At 45.7% G+C, this 24,821-nt stretch overlaps 1 protein-coding gene across 5 annotated transcripts in view; it reads left to right on the forward strand.

The window, feature by feature from the left end:
• The window catches only part of MED26 (mediator complex subunit 26), a 93,239-nt gene that overhangs the window by 62,381 nt on the left and 6,037 nt on the right, over positions 1-24,821 (forward strand). For 4 of the 5 annotated variants that reach the window (XM_073559850.1, XM_073559851.1, XM_073559852.1 and 1 more), the window contains exon 2: positions 23,618-23,692. In XM_073559850.1, the coding sequence (XP_073415951.1) occupies positions 23,618-23,692 (75 nt within the window). Of the gene's footprint in view, positions 1-3,972; positions 3,993-23,617; positions 23,693-24,821 lie in introns of those variants that run through there. The other variant, XM_073559853.1, reaches the window with a different exon arrangement.

A 24,821-nucleotide genomic window follows, 5' to 3' on the forward strand; every position in this document is an offset into this window, starting at 1 on the left:
AAGCTCAAAGAACCTTCCTCCCCTTAACGTCAAAGCGTAATTACCCCTTTGACGATGAGGAGTTAATAGCCTGGTCAAGAGCCCCCAAGGTGGATGCGGCAGTGGCCTCTACCTCTCGTAGATCCTCTCTGCCGGTAGAGGATTCGGGAACCTTGGCTGATTCTTTGGATCGGAAAACCGATACATTTCTTAAAAGATCTTGGGAGGCATCTACGGCAGCCTTTAAGCCCGCAATAGCAGCCACATGTACGGTAAGATCATTGTTGGTGTGGCTGAATGACTTAGAGGACAATATTAAGAATGGAGTAGCTAGGAATAGACTCCTTTCCTCTATGCCCCTCATTAAGGGAGCAGCGGCCTTCCTCTCCGACTCCTCCGCGGACTCTCTCCGGTTATCGGCTTGAGCGGCAGGACTGACCAATGCAGGCAGGCGGGCCTTATGGTTGAAGGGGTGGAAAGGAGACACACAAACTAAAACTAGACTGTGTGCTATACCCTGCCAGGGTAAGTACTTGTTTGGCACGGAACTGGATGAGATTTTGACAAAAGCGGGGGAGAGGAAGAAGGGTTTCCCTAACCCGTATGTTCCGTTCAACAGGAGGGCCTACAGGAAGCCGCCGTTTGGTAAAAAGGAGGACTTTAGACCCCAGGACCGCTGGGGAAATAAGGACCCCAAACAAAGGGGCAACCTTTTCGGGAAGCGTCCCTTCAGGGGAGACAGATCCCGATAAAATCATTATACCGGTAGGTGGCAGGCTATTAAAATTTAGCCGCCAATGGGAGAAGGTGACATCAAATCCATGGGCCATGAATATCGTGTCATCAGGCCTGAAATTAGAATTTGTTCGGTATCCACCGAACTCCTTCCTATTGACTTCCATGAAGTCCCTGACACAGCAGGAAGCGCTGGAGATGAAGATTGCAGTACTGCTAACTAAACAGGTCCTAGTAGAGGTCCCAGACGACGAAATAGGGATGGGCTTTTATTCTCTATTTTTAGTCCCAAAACCAGATGGCTCTTACAGGACTATAATAAATTTAAAGAAACTTAATACCTTCCTAAGACTGAGGTCGTTTAAAATGGAGTCGATTAAGTCTGCAATAAAGCTTTTGTTTCCCAGGTGTTATATGGCAGTCTTGGACCTAAAGGACGCCTACTACCATCTCCCCATATATCGAGGGCACCAGAGGTTCCTGCGGGTAGCAGTCTGGTTCAAAGGTCGGATTCAGCATTTCCAGTTTGCGGCAATGCCATTCGGGCTATCCATGGCTCCTCGGGTATTTACAAAATTGATGCTGGAAGTAATGTCGTATGTAAGGCTGAATGACACCCTAGTTGTCCCTTACTTAGATGACCTACTCATAGTGGGGAATTCTGTTTCACAGTGTGAAGCGAGAATAGCTAGGATTATCTCATCCCTACAAACACTGGGTTGGCTAATTAACTGGGAGAAGTCCAGACTAGAGCCAGTGACCTGTCAGAAGTTTTTGGGCCTGCAAGTGGACTCCGTAACTGAGGAGTGCTTTCTGCCGAACGCAAAGGTAATGGCCATAATCGATAAGATACAGAATACTACAGGAAGACCCGTAATATCTTTGAGACAGGGTATGTCCTTGCTGGGGTCTCTGATATCGTGCATTCCAGCGGTGCAGTGGGCTATTCTGCAGGAGACAGACTGCAGGGGCGGCTGGAAGGGAAGATGTCCCTATCGCCCGAGGTGGTTGAATCCCTAAAATGGTGGTTAAATCCTTCCAATCTATCGAAGGGAGTACAGTGGTGGGTGACTCCCTCCAAAATACTCACCACGGATGCCAGCCTCTTAGGTTGGGGAGCCCATCTAGAGGAGCACATGGTACAAGGCTGGTGGCGTGAGGATGAAATAGAGGCCTCCTCTAATGTAAAGGAGCTAACAGCGATTTTTTTTATGCGATATCTCACTTTCTCCCGCAGTTAAGGGGCACCCACGTAAAGATCCAGACAGACAATACCACCGCAGTGGCCTATATAAACCGGCAAGGAGGCACGCGGTCAATGCCACTGATGTCTATCGCGGGAAAGATCCTGGAAATGGCCGATGTCCATCTTCTCTCCTTGTCAGCTCTCCATATAAGAGGAGTAGACAACTCCCGAGCAGACTATCTCAGTCGCCAGGCCCTATACCATGGCGAGTGGGTCCTCAGCAGACACGTCTTCGAAATGATAGCGTCAGAATGGGGCAGACCAGAGATAGACCTATTCGCAACCAGAGCCAACAGGCGCATAAAAAGGTTTGCTTCACTCTACAGGTCGGACAACCCAGACATTCTAGATGCCCTCCAAGCACCCTGGGCATTCCAACTAGCCTATGCCTTCCCTCCAATGGTGCTACTACCAACAGTAGTCAGGAAAATAAGACAGGAGAGGGCGAGGGTCATCTTGATAGCCCCGTTTTGGCCAAAAAGACCGTGGTTTTCATGGCTGAGAGCCAAGTCAGTAACCGACCCGTGGATCCTGCCGCTGCACCAGAATCTTCTCTCGCAGGGACCCTGCTACCATCCACAGGCCAAAGCCCTGCACCTAGCGGAATTTGAAAGGGAGCTACTGAGGCAGAAGGGTTTCTCAAAGAACCTAATCAATACCCTGCTACAAAGCAGGAAGGAGTCCACAACAAAAATATATGCTAAGGTGTGGAGGAAGTTCCTGGCCTTTCACCCAACAAAACTAGCCGGTGAAGTACCCATTACGGCCATTCTAGAGTTTCTACAAAAAGGCCGAGAATTGAGACTCTGTGAGCACTCTAAAGGTCCACGTATCAGCCCTAGGAGCCCTGTTTAACTATAACGTGGCAGCAAATAGATGGGTGACTCGGTTTATCTCGGCTTGTCAACGAGCAGAACCGGTGCATATGCCTCGGCTACCAGCGTGGAACCTTACTCTAGTTTTGGATGCCTTCACTCAGGCACCGTTTGAGCCCATAAGCTCAGCATCAGTAAAGTGCCTCTCATTGAAAACGGCTATGCTAGTGGCCTTAGTATCGGCCAGGAGGGTGAGTGATCTTCACGCTCTATCAGTAGACCCTCCGTTCCTGTTAATAACACGAGACAGTCTGATTTTAAAGACGGACCCGTCCTACCTGCCCAAACGGGCAACTAAATTTCATAGATCTCAAGAGATATGTCTACCTTCATTCTATGAGAACCCGTCAACACAGGACGAGGAGAAATATCACACCTTAGGCTAGCACGGCTCTCTTCACATCTATCTAGATAGGACCAGTCCCTGGAGGCAGAGTAGGTCTCTTTTTGTCTCCTTCCAGGGCAGCAGAAAGGGGTCTGCAGTTCCAACGAGCACGATATCCAGGTGGATTAGAGATGCGATCACGAGGGCATATTTGGCAAAGGGAGAAGACCCTCCACTGGGGATTAAGGCGCACTCCACTAGAGCCATATCATCCTCCTGGGCCGAGAGGGCGAACGTCCCAATTGAACAAATATGTAAGGCTGCAACCTGGTCTTCTCCATCTACCTTTTATAGTCACTATAGACTAGATTTGTCCTCTACCGAGGATCTAACTTTTGGTAGATCAGTCCTTAACACGGTGTGCCCGCCCAAGTGATTATCTCTGGAAATCTCTCAGTGGGTGCTGTCGTGGCGAAGAGGAAAAACCGGATTACTTACCGGTAATACTCTTTTGTAGAGTCCACGACAGCACCCGCTCACTTCCCTCCCGTAAGAATTTTTCACACATGGGTCTCTTTGGTGGTGGAGATTATGATTTAAGTTAGATATGTGATTAAACTTGGTAAGCTTAAAACTGCATAGGGGTAAGATAGATGAATCGCCCAAACAGTTTGACTAAAACATGTATGGCGGTTCCTCCGTTGTTCTCGGTAACACAAACTGAGGGAGCGAGGGGGACCGCCCCATTTATCTCTCTGTAGGTTTCCTGTTCCGGGGGCGGATTCCCTCTCTCAGTGGGTGCTGTCGTGGACTCTACAAAAGAGTATTACCGGTAAGTAATCCGTTTTTTTTTATTTTTTTTTAATTATAAATATAGCTTTATTTAGCTCTATGGATTTACAAATCATGAAAATACGCATCAAAAATGCATAATAAACATGCGGATTTTCCACTGAGTTTTTCTGCCAAGAGATGCAGAAACTGATCAGAAATTTCTGCTAGCAAATCCGCAACGTGCACAAATAGCCAATGAACAAAAGAAAAAAAAATGGAAGATAAGGTACTGCATGGCAGATGTCACTGAGGTGGTTGGCCTCAGTAATATAAAGTCTGTACCAGTAACACTAGGTTACTGGGTGGTTGTTTTTTCGACTGGATTTTTGGTCTGGGATTTGGGAGCAATCAAAAGTCTGGGTGCAAAAAGGTTGTTCTCATAATCCAGCCTGAGGCTTACAGGCCATAACAGCAGCTGGGTTAGCTCAGCAGAGTGGAGTTTAGGCCGGAGCAGAGGTGTTTTTTTTTTGGTGAGCACATTTAAAACTGCTTGAGCTGGTATTGCCTGAAATACTGAGATTGGTGAGGCTGCTACATTTACGTTCTTTCATTGCGCCTACAGATAGGACTTTTTGTTCAATTTGTACTGGAGAACAGCTGTTTTAATTTTAGAGCTCTGATGTTGGACAAACTATTTATGCTGTTTTGATATAAAAGCCATGTGCATATCTGGGCAGCTATCAGTTTCAAATCTCAGACAGTTTAGGAGTACAAACTTCTGACCTTTTACACACTGCTCAGGAATGAATGTGTCGCATGGATTTGTCTTTCTACATCAATTATGGAATGTGCTCCTCAAACCATTAGGAGGCATCACAACAATGGAACAATAAAACTTTCACACTGCTTATCTATGAACTGCTCTAATGTTTACTGCCCCAACTGTTTTCTTCCATCTCTACACCGATAGCCCTGCTTCACATAACTTGCCTTGTTTACTGCACTATTCTATGTCCTATTTATAAAGGTGATTTTTCAGATTTTGTTATATAATGCCTGATGAAGAGACCTGAATAGTCTTGAAAGCTTGCTATTTTAACATCTTTTTTGGTTAACCGTTAAAATGTAGCCACACCTGAGGACTGTAAAATTTAATATTTTTCTACAGGAGAGCGGAAACCCTACAATTGGTGTTTGCATGCGGGCACTGTCTATTAGTTTAAAGTCTAAGGCCTGTTTCACACCTCCGTTTTTTTACGTCAATCAAAATCCGCCAATTTTCGGAAAAAAAGGATCAGCCAAAAAGGGGCGGATCCGTTTCCCCCCCCCCCCCCCCCCCCCCCCCCCCATAGACTTAAATTAGCGGCTGATCTTGACCGACTGTCCGTCCCACCCGTTTTTTGGCAGATCCGTCAAAATTTTAGCGTCTCCCGGGCGATGGGATGGACTCTGCAACGTTTTTTCCGAGCGACTGTCCGCTAATTTCTATTGCGCATGCCCAGCAGATTCGCTGGGGCAGGGCTTTTAACCCCTGAATGGCGTTCCGGAACAGCCGTGCAAAGAAAAAAAACTCTCTCTCTGTGTCTCTCTCTGTGTCTCTCTCCTCCTCTTCTCTTCTCCTCCTTCCTTCTTTCTCCTTCCTTCTTTCTCTCTCCTCCTTCCTTCCTTCTTTCTCTCTCCTCCTTCCTTCCTTCTTTCTCTCTCCTCCTTCCTTCCTTCTTTCTCTCTCCTCCTTCCTTCCTTCTTTCTCTCTCCTCCTTCCTTCCTTCTTTCTCTCTCCTCCTTCCTTCCTTCTTTCTCTCTCCTCCTTCCTTCCTTCTTTCTCTCTCCTCCTTCCTTCTTTCTCTCTCCTCCTTCCTTCTTTCTCTCTCCTCCTTCCTTCTTTCTCTCTCCTCCTTCCTTCTTTCTCTCTCCTCCTTCCTTCTTTCTCTCTCCTCCTTCCTTCTTTCTCTCTCCTCCTTCCTTCTTTCTCTCTCCTCCTTCCTTCTTTCTCTCTCCTCCTTCCTTCTTTCTCTCTCCTCCTTCCTTCTTTCTCTCTCCTCCTTCCTTCTTTCTCTCTCCTCCTTCCTTCTTTCTCTCTCCTCCTTCCTTCTTTCTCTCTCCTCCTTCCTTCTTTCTCTCTCCTCCTTCCTTCTTTCTCTCTCCTCCTTCCTTCTTTCTCTCTCCTCCTTCCTTCTTTCTCTCTCCTCCTTCCTTCTTTCTCTCTCCTCCTTCCTTCTTTCTCTCTCCTCCTTCCTTCTTTCTCTCTCCTCCTTCCTTCTTTCTCTCTCCTCCTTCCTTCTTTCTCTCTCCTCCTTCCTTCTTTCTCTCTCCTCCTTCCTTCTTTCTCTCTCCTCCTTCCTTCTTTCTCTCTCCTCCTTCCTTCTTTCTCTCTCCTCCTTCCTTCTTTCTCTCTCCTCCTTCCTTCTTTCTCTCTCCTCCTTCCTTCTTCCTTCCACTCTCTCTCTCCTCCTTCCCTCTCTCTCTCCTCCTTCCCTCTCTCTCTCCTCCTCCCTCTCTCTCTCCTCCTTCCCTCTCTCTCTCCTCCTTCCCTCTCTCTCTCCTCCTTCCCCTCTCTCCTCCTTCTCTCTCTCTCTCCTCTCTCTCTCCTCCTTCCCTCTCTCTCTCTCTCCTCCTTCCCTCTCTCTCTCCTCCTTCCCTCTCTCTCTCCTCCTTCCCGCTCTCTCTCTCCTCCTTCCCGCTCTCTCTCTCCTCCTCCCGCTCTCTCTCTCCTTCCCCCTCTCTCTCTCCTCCTTCCCGCTCTCTCTCTCCTCCTTCCCGCTCTCTCTCTCCTCCTTCCCGCTCTCTCTCTCCTCCTTCCCGCTCTCTCTCCTCCTCCCTCTCTCTCTCCTCCTTCCCTCTCTCTCTCCTCCTTCCCTCTCTCTCTCTCCTTCCCTCTCTCTCTCCTCCTTCCCTCTCTCTCCTCCTTCCCTCTCTCTCTCTCCTTCCCTCTCTCTCTCTCCTTCCCTCTCTCTCTCTCTCCTTCCCTCTCTCTCTCTCTCCTTCTCTCTCTCTCTCCTCCTTCCTCTCTCTCTCTCCTCCTTCCCTCTCTCTCTCTCCTCCTTCCCTCTCTCTCTCTCCTCCTTCCCTCTCTCTCTCTCCTCCTTCCTCTCTCTCTCTCTCCTTCCCTCTCTCTCTCTCCTCCTTCCCTCTCTCTCTCTCCTCCTTCCCTCTCTCTCTCTCCTCCTTCCCTCTCTCTCTCTCCTCCTTCCCTCTCTCTCTCTCCTCCTTCCCTCTCTCTCTCTCCTCCTTCCCTCTCTCTCTCTCCTCCTTCCCTCTCTCTCTCTCCTCCTTCCCTCTCTCTCTCTCCTCCTTCCCTCTCTCTCTCTCCTCCTTCCCTCTCTCTCTCTCCTCCTTCCCTCTCTCTCTCTCCTCCTTCCCTCTCTCTCTCTCCTCCTTCCCTCTCTCTCTCTCCTCCTTCCCTCTCTCTCTCTCCTCCTTCCCTCTCTCTCTCTCCTCCTTCCCTCTCTCTCTCTCTCTCTCTCTCCTCCTCCTCTCTCTCTCTCTCTCTCTCCTCCTTCCCTCTCTCTCTCTCCTCCTTCCCTCTCTCTCTCTCCTCCTTCCCTCTCTCTCTCTCTCTCTCTCCTCCTTCCCTCTCTCTCCTCTCTCTCTCTCTCCTCCTTCCCTCTCTCTCTCTCTCCTCTCTCTCCTCCTTCCCTCTCTCTCTCTCTCTCTCTCTCTCTCTCCTTCTCTCTCTCTCTCTCTCTCTCTCTCTCTCTCTCTCTCTCTCTCTCTCTCTCTCTCTCTCTCTCTCCTCCTTCTCTCTCTCTCTCTCTCTCTCTCTCTCCTCCTTCTCTCTCTCTCTCTCTCTCTCTCTCTCTCTCCTCCTTCTCTCTCTCTCTCTCTCTCCTCTCCTCCTCCTCTCTCTCTCTCTCCTCCTTCCTCTCTCTCTCTCTCTCTCTCCTCCTTCTCTCTCTCTCTCTCTCCTCCTTCCCTCTCTCTCTCTCTCTCTCCTCCTTCCCTCTCTCTCTCTCTCCTCCTTCCCTCTCTCTCTCTCTCTCCTCCCTTCCCTCTCTCTCTCTCTCTCTCCTCCTTCCCTCTCTCTCTCTCCTCCTTCCCTCTCTCTCTCTCTCTCCTTCCCTCTCTCTCTCTCTCCTTCCCTCTCTCTCTCTCTCTCGCTCCTCCCCTCTCTCTCTCTCTCTCTCCTCTCCCTCTCTCTCTCTCTCTCGCTCCTCCTTCCCTCTCTCTCTCTCTCTCTCTCCTCCTTCTCTCTCTCTCTCTCTCTCTCTCTCTCTCTCTCTCCTCCTCTCTCTCTCTCTCTCTCTCTCTCTCTCCTCCTTCTCTCTCTCTCTCTCTCTCTCTCTCTCCTCCCTTCTCTCTCTCTCTCTCTCCTCCTTCCCTCTCTCTCTCTCTCTCTCCTCCTTCCCTCTCTCTCTCTCTCCTCCTTCCCTCTCTCTCTCTCTCTCGCTCCTCCCCTCTCTCTCTCTCTCTCTCTCTCTCTCTCTCCTTCCCTCTCTCTCTCTCTCTCTCGCTCCTCCTTCCCTCCCTCTCTCTCTCTCTCTCTCGCTCCTCCTTCCTCCCTCTCTCTCTCTCTCTCTCGCTCCTCCTTCCCTCCCTCTCTCTCTCTCTCTCTCGCTCCTCCTTCCCTCCCTCTCTCTCTCTCTCTCTCGCTCCTCCTTCCCTCCCTCTCTCTCTCTCTCTCTCGCTCCTCCTTCCCTCCCTCTCTCTCTCTCTCTCTCGCTCCTCCTTCCCTCTCTCTCTCTCTCTCTCTCTCGCTCCTCCTTCCCTCTCTCTCTCTCTCTCTCTCTCTCTCGCTCCTCCTTCCCTCTCTCTCTCTCTCTCTCTCTCTCCTCCTTCCTCTCTCTCTCTCTCTCTCTCTCTCCTCCTTCTCGCTCCCCCCTTTCTAGGCCGCGGTTCCTTTAAATTTCCCCTCCAGCGGATCCGTACACAACACGGATCCTGTAGCATCTGTTTAGCCCATGACTGAGGCGGATCCATTTTTGACCGCTCTGGCGGATTTGCCTCCCGTCAAAATAACGGAAATGTGAAACAGGCCTTAATGTCCTGGGTAAAGGCAGCTACACTGATGCAAACACAATCTGAATGCATGGAGGAGCTCATTAAGCAATTAGTCCAGGGCAACCTGCACCTCTGGAGGCTGGCGTCAAGGCCTTCCTGACTGTCTTTTGTTCGGGTGGCAGACAGAGACAAACTGTCCCCAGAGCAATGTGCTGAGATCCTAGCTCCGTATTTTAACTGGGGTACAGTTGAACGTGTACTACGATCTTGTCCAACAGGATTCCAGGGAGTATGGCAAACTGAAGGCAGAGATTACAGCACATTTGGGTGTAACGGGTGCACCTCTGGTGCTACCAAGTGAACAAGCCTCTAAGGTCTCAGATGTTCGGCCTGTTACACCTGATGCAAACAAATGGCTGCAGTCTGAGACCTGGTCTCCGGCACAGATGGTGGAAAGAGTGGTATTGGACCAATTTATCCATTCACTAGCTATGTCTGGGTAAAGCTGGGTTGCCCAAGTAGATTGCCAGAATGCAGATGATCTTGTGAGCCTTGTGGAAGATAATTTGCTGTGGAGAACTCCTTCAGCCTTCAAGGAAGCCTGGGGCCACCTTTCTGATAGACCTCTTCTATTCGGTATAAGTCCACATCTGAGGGACTCCCAAAGACCCAAGAGGGGTCAGACACTGCTTCAAGGGGGGTACAGCTTGTACCATTGCTGTTGGAGAGGTCAGGCCCCTGGTCATATATCAGCCCATTGTCTGTTGATATCTGAACCAATGGACTGTTCTGTAGGCAGACTCCTTATTGTTTGCGCATCCTGTGTGCAGGGCCATACCTCACCTTAGTGAGGGACCTCAACTGTGCCAGTCCATGGTCAGAGGGTGGGGTTGAGGTGTATCCATGGAGACACCAAAACCTATCCCATGGCCCAGATTGACATATGCACATACTGTGGTTTCGTGTCCCACCAAGTAGGAATTGCTGAGGACTTGCTACATGCAGTTATTGGACGCTATTCTAGGACTTCTGGGCAAGCTGCAGCACCCACAAGTCTGTTACAGTAACAGTCATATGATGTAACCAATGAATTTCTTCTCCCTCTACTGGCTACCAATATCTCTAACCTTGGAGTCCAAGGACAACTTTGGGACTGCCCAACTCAGGGACTTGACAATGAAAAGTGCTCTGGAAAATTTAAGGGTGTTGAATGATGTTCTCCGGGCATTGATAATTGTTTTCCACGTTTGGCCAGATGATTAGTGATGGACCAGTGTGCTCTATACTCAATCGAGCAAGTAGTGAGCAGTTCCCTGTTCCCCCTAATCGAGGGGGCATAGTAGGTCTGCTCAAGTGAGACCGTTTATACCTGGGGATCAGTTACTAGTGTACCCACAGTGGAGAGCGAGTTCCTTGCCAAGTGGCAGGGTAACCTTTGAGGTAGGGGGAAAAGGTGGGAGAGGGAAACTGGGAAACTATAAAATACACCAACCAGGGAAAAAGCCCTTCCTGATATATCATGGCAACCTACTAAGACCCTGGAAGGATGGGGACAAGCTCAAAACCCCTTGCTTGTTGGCCCAGTCAGAAGCTAACATTGCATGTGCTAAAGAGGCACAGACAGCACGGCCGAAAATTGGTGCATTAGAGAAGGGGCAGGTTTTCAAAGTTGCAAGGTCTCCCTCATGGCATCAGGCATGAGACATGCACTGAGCCTTATGCCCTATAGCAGGGGTGGGCAATTAATTTTCCCAAGGGGCCACATGAGAAACTGGCACTGCTGTGGAGGGCTGAACCAATCGGCTGAACTTAAAGGGGGGACTGAAACCAAAGGTGAATTTCATATTAAATGTATATTTAGTGTAATAATCTAATCTTGTTTTCTAATATACTTCTATGAAAAATTCCCTAACGTACCCTCTACATTCTGACTCCCTGTTTTTTTTTTGTTTTTTTTGGGGGGTTTTTTTTTTTTTTTTACTTCCCATGACCTTTAGTTTGAGATTCACCAGTGCATGCTGGGATACTCGAACTAGCCGTCATCAGGAGGCAGACGCTGCAAACACTGCTGCAGGCTCTGCACCCTCTCTGAATTTAGGCGCCATCAGGGATGTCTGTTTTGGAGGCTTTGCTAGTCCTGCTCACCTGATGATGCGTTGGTTGTAAATTGTGACGTATGCTCAGCATGAGCTTCTTAGGCCGGGATCACACACAGCGAGATACGGCCGAGTCTTGCAGTTTAAAACCAAGCTCTGGCGCCGGCACTCTGGAGCGGAGCGTGCAGCCACACAGCAATACATGGAGCTTCACGCTCTGCTCCGGAGTGCCGGTGCCAGAGCTTGGTTTTAACCTGCGAGACTCGGCCGTATCTCTCTGTAGTGTGACTCCGGCCTTATGCTATATTCCTTTGAATGCACAGTGACCGTGCGCTCTCTTGCTGGCTCTAAGGAGACGACCAGTCCAGTCACTGAAACAGATGACGCTTTATTTCATGGTGGGGAAAGCATCTGTGGCAGTATCCGCAGCCTCTGCTCCCTAATGATGTCCCGTGTGACTACCCCAAAATGCACTGGGATTCGCAAACAAATGTCATTGGAAGTAAAAAAAAAAAAAATAAAAAAAAAAAAAACCATAAGCAGACAGGAAGTTAGAGAGGGAAAGGTAGGAATTTTTTAACTGAAATAGATTTAGAAAAGTTGTTAGATTATGAATTAAATTTAGTATGAGTCACCTTTGGTTTCGGATCAGCCTTAATTCTGCATAATATTAATTTTGTCACTTTATAAAAAGCATTTGCTTATGTAATGAAGTTTATATGAGCGTATAAAAAAAATCGTTATTTTCGTCTAGAAAAAGATTTTCCATCTGTATTGTCATCCTTATGGTATCCATTTTTAGACATCAGAAGTGAAGAAAATTTTAATGAATGTGTCCTGTGTTAATAATAGAAATATTTTTGTAAAAATCGGGTGCTATACGGATGATTCATATGGGATGCAATTTTTTTATGTTTGCACACCCATAGATTTCAACAGGCGAGTCTGATCCGAAATACAGAAGAGACCAGTGGATGCTGTGACCTTTCTCACACAGACGTTTTCAAGCTGTAATCTAAATAGCTCAAATCCATAACATTGCTCCTAGCGCTCTGTCCGAGGTCGGGTTTATTTTTTTTTCTCATAGACAGCACTTGGACAAATATTAAGCCCCCGTTACACACTGCGATATCGCTAGCAATATCGCTGTAAAGTCACCGATTTTGTGACGTAGCAGCGATATTGCTAGCGATATCGCTGCATGTGATACTATCTCCGACCCGCTCCCCCGCTGGCTATCGCTGATCGCGCGAGAAGCTCCTGGACCGTTGGAGGCGGGCGGGAGGATCGCCGTGTCTGACAGGTAAGTAGCGATCCCCGTCCCCAGCGATGTCGCTGGTGAGATCTGCCTGTGTGGCAGCTCACTAGCGACCACCTAGCGATGCACCAGCGTTCCTGACCGCGTCATATCGCTGGTGCATCGCTAAGTGTAACGGTACCCTTAGTCGTGTGAACATAGCCTGACAATACTAGTTGCAATAAAGCTTATCGTAACTTGTAATAGCAGTTGATCAAGCAATAAATTGGAAACATTGGAAAAGTTATTCTCCCATCTCTACTCCACATGCAGAGATCCACATCATATATGGGCAGGAGCTGACAGGAGGGGGTGGGAATCCTTATTGCAGTCTATGGAGTGGATGTGATAAGCCACAGATCACAGGGGGAGCACTATGGGGGACTTAACCCTTACCTGTCCTGCACAGGACATATCTCCCGCTTCGCTCCCAGCTTGTACTGTTGTAAGGGTTAATTCTCGCATACAAAGATGAGGACTCCTGCCCTCTGGCTGTGAGTGTCAGGGTGCCACTCAGGGGGCCGGATGTGTCCCACAGGGCTGCATATTGCCCAGGCCTGCCCTATAGGATTCCTGAGGCCCACCAGGAGGAAATTTCAGAGGAGGCAATACAGAGCGGGCCACATCCCTTCACTAAACTGTCACAGCATTCCTGGGAATTGTAGGCCATTACAGTTTTTCAATAATTTATCCATAGTGGCAGCACCTGTAACCAAGCTCCTAAAGGATACAGAATCAGTAATGGTTAAGTGGTCTCCAGAGGCTTAGTTTAGAAATGTAATCTTTTGCAATCTTTTCGTTTTCATTTTGCATCATTTTCTGCTTGTTTATATGGTATTATACACTGCTCAAAAAATAAATGGAACACTTAAACAGAATATAACTCCAAGTAAATCAAACTTCTGTGAAATCAAACTGTCCACTTAGGAAGCAACACTGATTGACAATCAGTTTCACATGCTGTTGTACAAATGGAATTGACAACAGATGGAAATTATTGGCAATTATCAAGACTCCCTCAGTAAAGGAATGGTTCTGCATGTGGGGACCGCATACCACATCTCAGCACCAATGCTTTCTGGCTGGTTTTGGTCCCTTTTGAATGTTGGTTGTGCTTTCACACTCGTGGTAGCATGAGATGGACTCTACAACCCACACAAGTGTCTCAGGTATTGCAGCTCATCCAGGATGGCACATCAATGCGAGCTTTGGCAAGAAAGTTTGCTGTGTCTGTCAGCATAGTTTCCAGAGGCTGGAGGCACTACCAGGAGACGTGGAGGTGCCATAGGAAGGCAACCACCCCGCAGCAGGACCGCTACCTCAGCCTTTGTGCAAAGATGAACAGGAGGGGCACTGCCAGAGCCCTGCAAAATGGATCTCAAGCAGGCCACAAATGTGCATGTATCTGCACAAACTGTTAGAAACAAACTCCATGAGGATGGTCTGAGGGCCCTACGTCCACAGATGGGGGTTGTGCTCACAGCCCAACACCGTGCAGGAGGCTTGGCATTTGCCACAGAACACCAGGATTGGCAAATTCGCCACTGGCGCCCTGTGATCTTCACAGATGAAAGCAGGTTCACACTGAGCACATGTGACAGACATGAGAGTCTGGAGACACCATGGAGAGCAATCTGCTGCCTGCAACATGCTTCAGCATGACCGGTTTGGCAGTGGGTCAGTAATGGTGTGGGGTGGCGTTTCTTTGGAGGGCTGCACAGCCCTCCATATGCTCTCCAGATGTAGCCTGACTGCCTTTAGGTACCGAGATGAGATCCTCATACCCCTTTTGAGACCAAATGCTGGTGCGGTTGGCCCTGGATTCCTCCTAGTACATGACAATGCCAGACCCCATGTGGCTGGAGTGTGAGCAGTTCCTGCAAGATGGAAGGCATTGAAGCTATGGACTGGCCCGCCCGTTCCCCAGACCTGAATCCGATTGAGCACATCTGGGACATCATGTCTCGCTCCATCCACCAAAGTCACATTGCACCACAGACTGTTCAGGAGTTGGTGGATGCTTTATTCCAGGTCTGGGAGGAGATCCCTCAGGAGACCATCTGCTGCCTCATCAGGAGCATGCCCAGGCGTTGTACAGTAGGGAACATCTTTTCCTTGTCATGAGGCATTTCCACTGAAGTTGGATCAGCCTGTTATTTGATTTTCCACTTTGATTTTGAGTATCATTCCAAATCCAGACTTCCATGGGATATTCATTTTGATTTACATTGATAATTGTTTCTTGTTCTGAACACGTTCCACTATGCAATGAATAAAAATTTGAAACTGGAATATTTCACTCAGAGATATCTAGGATGTGGTATTTTAGTGTTCTCTTTATTTTTTTTGAGCAGTGTATTAAAATAAAATCATGATATAACACTGGACCTGATACGAGCAGATGACAATTAGACATGAAAACAGAGCATAAGCTCATGTGTGACCAAACCAAAATTCAGCTTTGTAAGGGATCTAAATGATCTTTGCAGAGCTGGTGCCAAAAATGCCCTTATGGTGTCCAAATCCTTTGAGTGGTCAATTTACTCACAGAAATGTTGCTTTATTATTTGCACTCTGGTGCATCAGACTCCATTTATCAAATCTGTCTTTTGTTGTTCAGAGCTGCTTTCTTTTTTATATATATATATATATATATATATATATATATATATATATATATATATATATATATATATATATATATATATATAGCTCTGATCAAACTAAAGCTGCACTATGGTTACTATAAGCAACAAAGACAGGCTTTCTGCTGATTGTAAAAAATCTAACCTGATTGTTCAACTTTTGAAATGCCACACAGGCTCTAAACTTGGTCAACCTACTCCATGGGGGGTACTTGGATCGTCCTTGTGCTGCTTATAGCAGTACCTAATCGTAATCATGAAGGGCTTCAATGTAACCTGAGTACGGAATACTTGTCTTGCTCTGGACTATGGAGAAAGTCAGGTGCAAGTTGCTAGTCACTAATCTTGTGACTGTTAATAAGTCTGTAGTCACATGATTAAATCCCAGCTCAAAAGATCTTCTACACTTAAAGGGGGTGTTCAATGAACAAAAATGCTGTTTAAGCAATAGAGAATAGAAAACTAAAGAGTAACCATACTTTCAAGTAACTTCATAGCAAGCCGACACGTTTTACCTTATGAATGCTCCTTTTAATTTGCAATTGAATTGGAGCTTGTGGAAGGACACAAGCTGCTATGATCTCTCCCAGACACAGCACATAGGGATTTCTTCTCTTCATTCCTTTTTTTAAGTACACAGTAAAGCAGCAGGGTCATACAGGAAATTACCGTAATGCTGCACTACTGAATTGTCTTGATGTGTTTCAAGCTATAAATTGAGGTAAAAGACTTGTTAGAAAGCTCTGCATGAACTTTCTATGTCTCCCGCTGCCTGTTTCCTCTCATTGCTCCTCACTCATACCGTCTCCTTCAGAGTATAATAGGCTCTGTTACATGATGCCACAGTGAGGTGGCAGGTGTAGTTGAGCTTTTTTTTTTTTCAGTGTGGATAATAACCTCAAGGGGGGAGGGTAAGAAGTTGGTTGATAAGTGGGGAAGGTAGCTGATTTTTCTTATTAGATACATTACAAAGTTTCTTCTATTCACTTGCACTATTAGTTTATGTACAGTTAGTTAAAATTCCATTTTAAAGGGAACCTCTCAACGCAAATAAAACACTGCTTGCTGATGTAGTAGTAATCTGCAGGTAAATGGCATTTATCTGTCACCCTTTTTTTGCCGGCATTGACATCAGGGGCTTATCTGCAGCATTCTGTAATGCTGTAGATAAGCCCCCGATGTAACCTGAAAGATAAGAAAAACACGTGAGATGATACTTACCGGAGGGGGCGGTCCGACGCCTCCCATCTTACGATGCCGTCCTCTTCTTCCCTTCCTGTAGTGGCTCCGGCGCAGGCACACTGCTCTGCCCTGTTGAGGGCAGAGCAGAATACTGCAGTGCGCAGGCGCCAGACCTCTCCTGACGCCTGCGCACTGCAGGACTCTGCTCTGCCCTCAACAAGGCAGAGCAGTGCGCCGGAGCCACTACAGGAAGGGAAGAAGAGGACGGCATCGTATGAAGATGGGAGGTGCCGGATCGGACCGCCCCCTCTGGTGAGTAGAATATAACTAGTTTTTCTTCTCTTTCAGGTTACATCGGGGGCTTATCTACAGCATTACAGAATGCTGTAGATAAGCCCCTGATGTCAATGCCGGCAGCTGATAGTCAAAAAAAAGGGCATGCTACTAGAGATTGTGGACTGGAAAGCAGCATGGGTTAAAGCAGGAATGGGGAACCTCAGGCCCCAGGGCCATTTACGGCCCTCGATGACCTTTTATCAGGCCCTCGGGCAGATTCTCAGGGACCGCATTCTTGTGCAGGGAGCTGTATTTTGATTGCCACAAACTCATTAATTTCTTCTTGCTCTATTAGCATACACACCAATGTTCACTAATGAACACTGAAGGGTATGCAATGAAAGATTACGTCCTGACACCAGTGCCAGAGTCGGGATGTAACTTGTGGGTGGAGTGTGTATGGCCCCCGAAGGATGGTATAAATATCCAAATGGCCCTTGGCAGAAAAATGATTCCCCTCCCCTGGGTTAAAGAAAAGTTTGGTAAAGCAAAAAATTGAATAAAGGGCTTATACAGTTGAAACTAGAAGTTTACATGCACTATATAAAAAGACACAAATGCATGTTTTTCTCAATATCTGACATGAAATCAGAATAGACCTTTCCCGTTTTAGGTCAATTAGTATTACCAAAATTATTAATGTTTGCCAAATGCCAGAATGAGAGGGTATGTTTTAAGGCATTTTTATTACTTAGTGCAAAGTCAAGTGTTAGGCCGGGGTCACACTAACCTGCGCAAAATATGGTCCGTAGTTTACAGGCGAAATACGGATGAATGACCCCTAAATAGTGCTCCGTAGGTCATCCGTAAGCAAGGTGCGGTCACGTATTTTGCGCATGTGAGCATCCGTATGGCGAGATTTTCTTGCAGGCTTGCAAAATGGACATATAATGGAGCCCTATGACAGGTTTTATAACAGAAACCAAAGATTAGATATAGACACATAGAATGCATATATATAGAATATATAAATATGTATATATATCCTTTCGTTTCTTTATTAAAGCTGTCAGTGTGAGTTTACTGTATAGCGCACTGAATTGCCGGCTTTGCTAAAAGACACCGGGTGCGTATTTCTCGCAAGTCACATGTGTGGTCCGTGTGTAATCCGTTGTTTTTGCGCACCCATAGACTTGCATTGGCGTACTACGGCCGTAGTACGCTGACAATCACAGCATGCTGCGATTGGCACGGACCGTAGGCTACGGATGAGAAATATACGGCTGGTGCGAGTGACCCCATAGAGAATCATTGGTCCGTGTCTAATGCGTGCTTTTAGCGCCTCTCACTCGGCCGTATTCCTCGCCAGTGTGACCCCGGCCATACATACATTTCATTAGTATTTGGTACCATGAGGTTTGTAGGTCATCTTGCTCGCATCTACCTTTTCAGCTTTGCCCATAAATTTTTAATAGGATTAAGATCAGGGCTTTGTTATGGCCGCTCCAAAACCTTGACTATGAAATCCTAAAGCCACTTTACCATTTTGGCAGTATGATTTGGGTCATTGTCTGTTTGGAAGACCTATTTCCACCCAAGCTTTAACTTCCTGGCTGATGTCTTGAGATGTTGCTTCGGTATTGCCACATAATCTTTTTTTCTCATGATGCCGTCTATTTTGTGAAGTGTACCAGTCTCTCCTGCATCAAAACAATCCCACAACATGATGCTGCCATCCCCGTGTTTCACAGTTGGGATGGTGTTCTTGGGCTTCTAAGCTTCTTAATTTTTCCTCCAAACGTAACCATGGTCATTATGTCCAAAAAGTTCCATTTTAGTTTCATCAGACCACATGACATGTCTCCAAAAATTAAGGTTTTTGCTCCTGTGTGCATTTCCAAACCTTAATCTGGCTTTGTTTCTTTTGGAGTAATGACTTCTTTCTGGCAGAGTGGTCTTTCAGCCCATGTTGGTACAGTAATCATTTCACTGTGGATATTGACACAATCTTGCCAGTTTCCACCACCGTCTTCACAAGGTCTTTTGTGTTTGTCCCTGGGTTGATATGCACATGTCGGACCAAAGCACGTTCATCTCTGGGACACAGAAACAGTCTCCTTCCTGAGTAGTATGACTGTTGGACATTCCCTTCTTGTTTGTACTTGCGTATAATTGTACAGATGAATGAGGCACTTTAAGGTTTCTTGAAATTGTACCCAACGATGAGCCAGACTTATGCTAGTCCACAATTCTCTTCTGGATATGTTGGATGATTTCTTTAGTCTTTCCCATGATGTTACACAAAGCAAGTGTGTTCCAGGTGTGCATTAAAATACATCCACAGATTTGTCTCTGACTCAGATGTTGCCAAAAAACCTTTCAGAAGCTTCTAAACAAATTACATCATATGGGCAATCCAGAATTGTTTAAAGGCATAGTAATCTTGGTGTATGTAAACTTTTGACTTTGCAGTAAATAAAAACGCCTTAAAACATTCTTATTATTCTGGCATTTGGCAAATATTAATTATGGAAATCCTAATTGACTTAAAACGGAAAAGATTTATTCTGATTTCATGTCCGATATTGAGGAAAACATGCATATGTGTCTTTATGTAGTGTATGTAATCTTCTGGTTTCAACTGTATATGGAAGTTTGCATGAAATGACTTGTGGAGTAGTGGCCAACCTCTTTAAACGGAACCTGTCAGCAGGATTGTGCACAGTAACCTACAGACAGTGTCAGGTTGGCGCCGTTATACTGATTAACATGATGCCTTGGTTGATGAAATCCATCTTGGGGTTGTTGTGTAATCTTGATTTGTATTTTTCAGTCAGTTAATGAGATTCTCATGCTCCGGGGCAGCCTGTGGGGGGGTCTTCATGTTGTGCTCTGATTAGGTATGCATCCGTATGGCTTCTGACAGGTCATTTCCCTCAGTGACCTGCCCCCTATTTTAATAAAAATATATACATATACAGTACATATGGCAGGTCAGTGAGGGATCAGTGACCTGTCAGAAACCATACTGATAAATACCTAAGCAGAGCACCATATAAAGACCCCCCCCCCCCCCACACAGACCGCCCCGGAGCATGAGAATCTCATTAACTGACTAATCTTTATTTGTAGTTTTCAAACAAACACAAGATGGATTTCCTCACCCAAGGTATCATAATCAGTATAATGGTGCCGACCTGACAATGTCTGTAGATTACTGTGCACAATCCTGCTGACAGCTTCCCTTTAAGCATTTTCACAATTGGGTGATGTGTTTTTAAAGACTAAAAGGCTGTGCAGAGAAATTTACAATAGTGCCCTTGCTGCTTCCTGCGTAACTCCTTGTGCCAGAGTATGTAGAGGTGCTGATAGAGAATAAGTGCACATTCTCTAGCCCTGCCTGTGGCCTCAGTATCCCATGGGAAAGTCTTCACTGAATACAGATTTTACACCACAATTGAGAAATTTGATAATGACTAATATTTTTTCAGAGAGAGAATCAGATTTCCCAAATATACAACTTTGTAATATATCTTTTCATTTCTATTAGGCCTGCTTCACACTTCAGTTTTCTGGCGTCAGTCAAAATTCGTCGTTAGCAGAAAAAAACGGATCCGATGGATTTGCCTGGCGGATCCGTCTTTTTCCCCATAGACTAGTATTAGCGACGGATTGTGACGGATGGCCTTCCGTTTCGTCCGTTGTGCGATGGATCCGTAGGAAAATAGGTATCCGTCGGCCGGAAAAAATGTCCATAGGAACGTTTTTGTCTCCGTTGAAAAGTTTGACAGTGACGGATCTGTCGACTGCTAGAATGGACGCCTATGGGCCATGGATCCATCGCCGTCCGTTATATGACGGAATCCAGCGACTGATTACTTTTTTTTTTCAACTGGGCATGCCCGGAAGACTTTCCATTCCCTTTAATTTAACCCCAAAAGCTGCTCTGGCACTGAAAATCCCCCCCCCCTCTCTCTCTCTATCTCGAATCCTATTCCTTTAAATTTCCTGCACTTGCTGCTGCGACGGATCCGTTGAAGAAACGGATCCAGTGCGTCAGTTTTTACAATCTGCACTGGATCCGTTTTTTCACACTTTGACGGATTGTGGCTGATGGCAAAAAGACTGAAGTGTGAAACAGGCCTTACTATTGATTTACGAAATAGAATTTAAAACGGCGGTTACTCTTTAAGCATTTTAACAATTGTTCATTATTTATTTTTTTAAATCTGTTGAATAAACAATACTTTTGTGGGATAGCTCCTTTTTAAATCCATGTTTCCCTCCTGTTTTTATGGTAACAATTGACATTTAGAACTGCACCTAGAAAATACAGCTTTAAAGGTCTGGGCACTAGTTGCCGCTGCTGCATGTCTCCCTAACAAACAGGTAATCCCTGCATGTGTTGCGGCTATCGAACAGCCAGTCACGAGACATGCAGCTGCAGAGACTAAAGCCCCCGTTACACACTGCAATATTGCTAGCGATATCGCTGTAAAGTCACCGATTTTGTGACGTAGCAGCGATATTGCTAGCGATATCGCTGCATGTGATACTTACCTCCGACCAGCTCCCCTACTGGTTATCGCTGAGAACGTCCTAGATCATTTCTCGTCGGTCACTTCCTGCGGCGCTTCCTGCTGTGACGACGAGCGACGTGTGGAGCCGGGCGGGAGGACGCAGGATCGCCGCGTCTGACAGGTAAGTAGCGATCCCCGTCCCCTGCGATGTCGCTGGTGAGATCTCTGCCTGTGTGGCAGCTCACTAGCGACCACCTAGCGATGCACCAGCGATCCTGACTGCGTCATATCGCTAGTCGGGATCGCTGGTGCATCGCTAGGTGTAACGGTACCCTTAAGCATTTCTTCGAGCATGCCGAAAATACTCTGTTTACATTCCATACATTTGGACACAAGCATGCTCTGATAACACCTTATCTGAGCACACTCATTCATTGCTACTGGGCACGTGTTTTGAACTGACAAAGCCTGGAGGAATCATTGCTGGACCCTGCTTTTTGTTTTTCTTTCACAGTATACTATTGCACACAATTTGTGTCATTACCATCAATAGTTTTGCAGTGCTTGTTCACAGGTTTGTGTGTAGTAATGGAAATGACTCTTACAAGAGGTCCTAAAAAGATCAGGGATTTGCAAAAGTGAGAGTCCAAAGGTCTGCATTTCCTTATCTGCTCTCTTTGGAACAGACATTGATATCTTCAGAATTGTGTAGCTGTGGAACTCAGAGAATGCTGTAGTAGGCCTCATTCATATACCCGTGTTGTACATACATGCTGTATCCGTTTTTGTTTTTTTTCACGTATACATGTACCTGATATACTTTATGGTGCTAGTCACATGTCTGTGTACAGCACACTGATGGCATCAGAGTAGAGTCTGTGTGCTGTACATATTTAACAGTGCAAAGTATAGGAGAACTTGGTAACTTTTTTTCTTTTTTTATGAAAAACATGATGACCCAATAATTGTCATAATGGACACACAGATACAAAACACTGATGGCACTTGGACCATTTTACATACTTGTTTAAACACAGATGTGTGAGGCCTTATGAGTCATCTGAGAATAACCTATTGTTGAATCAGGCTTTTATGTTAACCCTACATAGGGAGAACGTGTAATGTCCCATGTTGGGTGCTGGTATATTATGCAGGCTCTTACTAGTAAAAAAAAAAAAAAAAAAAAATATTCCTAGTGTATTTTGGATTTTTCATGATTAGAAAATGAAAGTAATAAGTCAGTGGATCAGTAATATGATGTACTCCATACAGATGGGACACCTTGTTTCGGATTCATCAATGGGACCTCCAGCGATAGCAGAGTGTTACTCAGCTGTTTCCTTCAGTCTCATTGAGAATGAGTGGTTTCTGAGATGCATGCGCTTAACCTCCATGACAAGACCAGAACAGATTGTCCCATGGTAGAAAATAGTTTACTATTGACTTGCTACCAGAGATTTTGGAATTGGTGAGAGATTGAAGTTTCATAATTTTCTATACTTGCCAAAACTGTAGTAGTAGTATTCAGCACATGAGCCTAGCCTGCATATTGCTGGCGTTTGGCCTTTGCACAAAACTAAGATACCTTAGTTCTGGTGGGAAACAACTGAAGAATGGGTCACTCTACCGATAACCCTCATCACCTGAAAGCCTATTGTTAAAAACAATGGTTTACTGAGATGCTAATTCTGCGGTGACAGCCAATATGTCTGCTTTCTGTTACCTGCATAAATGACTGAAAATACTGAATGAGAAAGTGTGAGGCTGAGTGCAGACGGAGTTTTAAGCCCTGCGGATTTTTCCGTGCAGAATGGAAGAAAACCGCAGGTCAAATGACCTGCATTTTTCCTGCGGATTTCTTCCATTTTTCACGCGGTTTTTGTGCGGTTTTCCATTGCGGTTTTCCCCCTGCGGATTTGGAGACAGGGGAGATAGAAAACCGCACAAAAGAAGTAACATGCTGCGGATTTTGTACCGCGGAAAAATCCGCAGCGTCTGCACAGCGGTTTTTTTTTTTCCATTCATTTTAAAGGTACTGTACATCACAATGCGGATATGCAACGTTTCTGCGCGGTAAAATCCGCTGCGGAAACGCTGCATATCTGCATCGTGTGCACACAGCCTGAAGATCTGTAAATACTTCCCTGAGCACGCTAACTTCAAATTTACTGATATAGAGTGGAAATTCTTACATCTTTTCTACAAACGGTCACGCAAATGGTATTTCCATCTTGGACAGATCACATTTCCACCCGATACAACATAAATGGTGACGTACGTATGTGGGTCCCATCTCTGGGACCTGCATTTATCTCCTAGACTAGGGTTCTGCTGATTCCTGTCTCCCTGTTGCTATTAATGGAGACTTGGGGACCACACATGTCTCTTCACAAACACTTTCATGGCTATTTCAAAAGCCATGAAGTACTCTTGCTGAATGGAGGTAGCTGCACATGCTCAGCCACTTCATTCAAAGCGGCTATGGCACTAACTAGGACAGGGTCGAGGGCTATTGCTATGCTATAAAAATCAAAGCTGCAATTAACCATATAAAAATGAAAAACAACTTTTGCGTAATGCCTTCTTTTTGTTACAACAGTCAGCACTATCATTGATTATACTATTTCTCTCAAAACTGAATTTCCACATCACTTGCTTTGTATTTCAAACAGGCAACTGCTTTTTGTTTTCTAAAATCCATGGATTGACGTCAGAATTTCTCTCCGCAGATAATTAACATGGTGGCTGTGTTAGAAGTGATCTCCAGCTTGGAGAAGTATCCTATTACCAAAGAGGCACTGGAGGTAGGTGTGGCATTTTTGGTAACTAACTAGTGGGCCACTGGTTTAAAACATCCGGGCTGTCCACATATAGGACTGTTGGGACATGTTGGTGTCCTTTGTAGAGTGAGCAGCTGCAGGAGCTATGAGCCACTGGCAGAAGGCTGACACAGTTGATTACCATCTCTGCCTTCATGATCACTGTATACTCAGTACTGAATAGACACTGTGTATATAAAGAACTGTATAGCAGAATTGGCCTGCTCTAGTGATTACGTGGAGGTCCAGTAGCAAAGCAACTGCTAGGCCCTGTTTATAGATATATTAAGTTTACTACATTCAATTATATTGTGACTATTTTTTTTTATTCCCACCATTCAAAAACTAACTGAATAGCTGTCATTTTAACGCGTTCCACTGGTACTTTTCTCTTTAACATCAGGAACAGAACAGTAAACCTACAAAAATGTTAGGAGTATAGCTGCCAGAGGAGAATTTCAAACTGGCTGAGTCACCACAGGTAGTAATAGTTGTCATCAATCACAAAAAAGGAGAGGGTGTATTTATTATATTTTTATAGTATACATGAATAAGTATGTGTTCCCCTGCTCAAAATTAGTTATTGTGAGCCTAGAGTTAAGGATGACACATTTCCTTTGTATTTTATTTATTTTTTTTTTCATTTTAAAAATTACAAAAAGTAAATTGGTCTGATGCAAAAGTTGTTTGGGTACTCTGTGTGCTCAGATAACTTTGATCAAGGTTTCAGACCTTAGCCTGTTTAGGGTTTGGTTTGTTCGCTATCTTTGTTAGAAAGGCTAGGTGATACAAATTTCCCAGCTTAATAAAAACCCAGCCTCCTCTAATCTTGTGCCAAAAAATAGCAGCCATGGGTTCTTCTAAGCAGCTGCCTAGCACCCTGAAAATTTAAAATTGCTGAGACAGGAGAAGGCTATAAGAAGATAGCAAAGCGTTTTCAAGTTGCCCTTTCCTCAGTTCAAAATGTAATTAAGACATTTAACAGCAGTTTACAGGAACAGTGGAGGTCAAGATGAGGTCTGGAAGACAAAGCAAAATTTCAGTGATGGTTGCTGGTAGGATTGCTAGAGAGGCAAATCAGAACCCCCCTGCTTAACTGCATAAGACCTTCTGA

This window comes from Dendrobates tinctorius, unplaced genomic scaffold, assembly GCF_039654945.1.
Source record: "Dendrobates tinctorius isolate UK_male_01 unplaced genomic scaffold, ASM3965494v1 ptg000276l, whole genome shotgun sequence".
Taxonomy (NCBI): domain Eukaryota; kingdom Metazoa; phylum Chordata; class Amphibia; order Anura; family Dendrobatidae; genus Dendrobates; species Dendrobates tinctorius.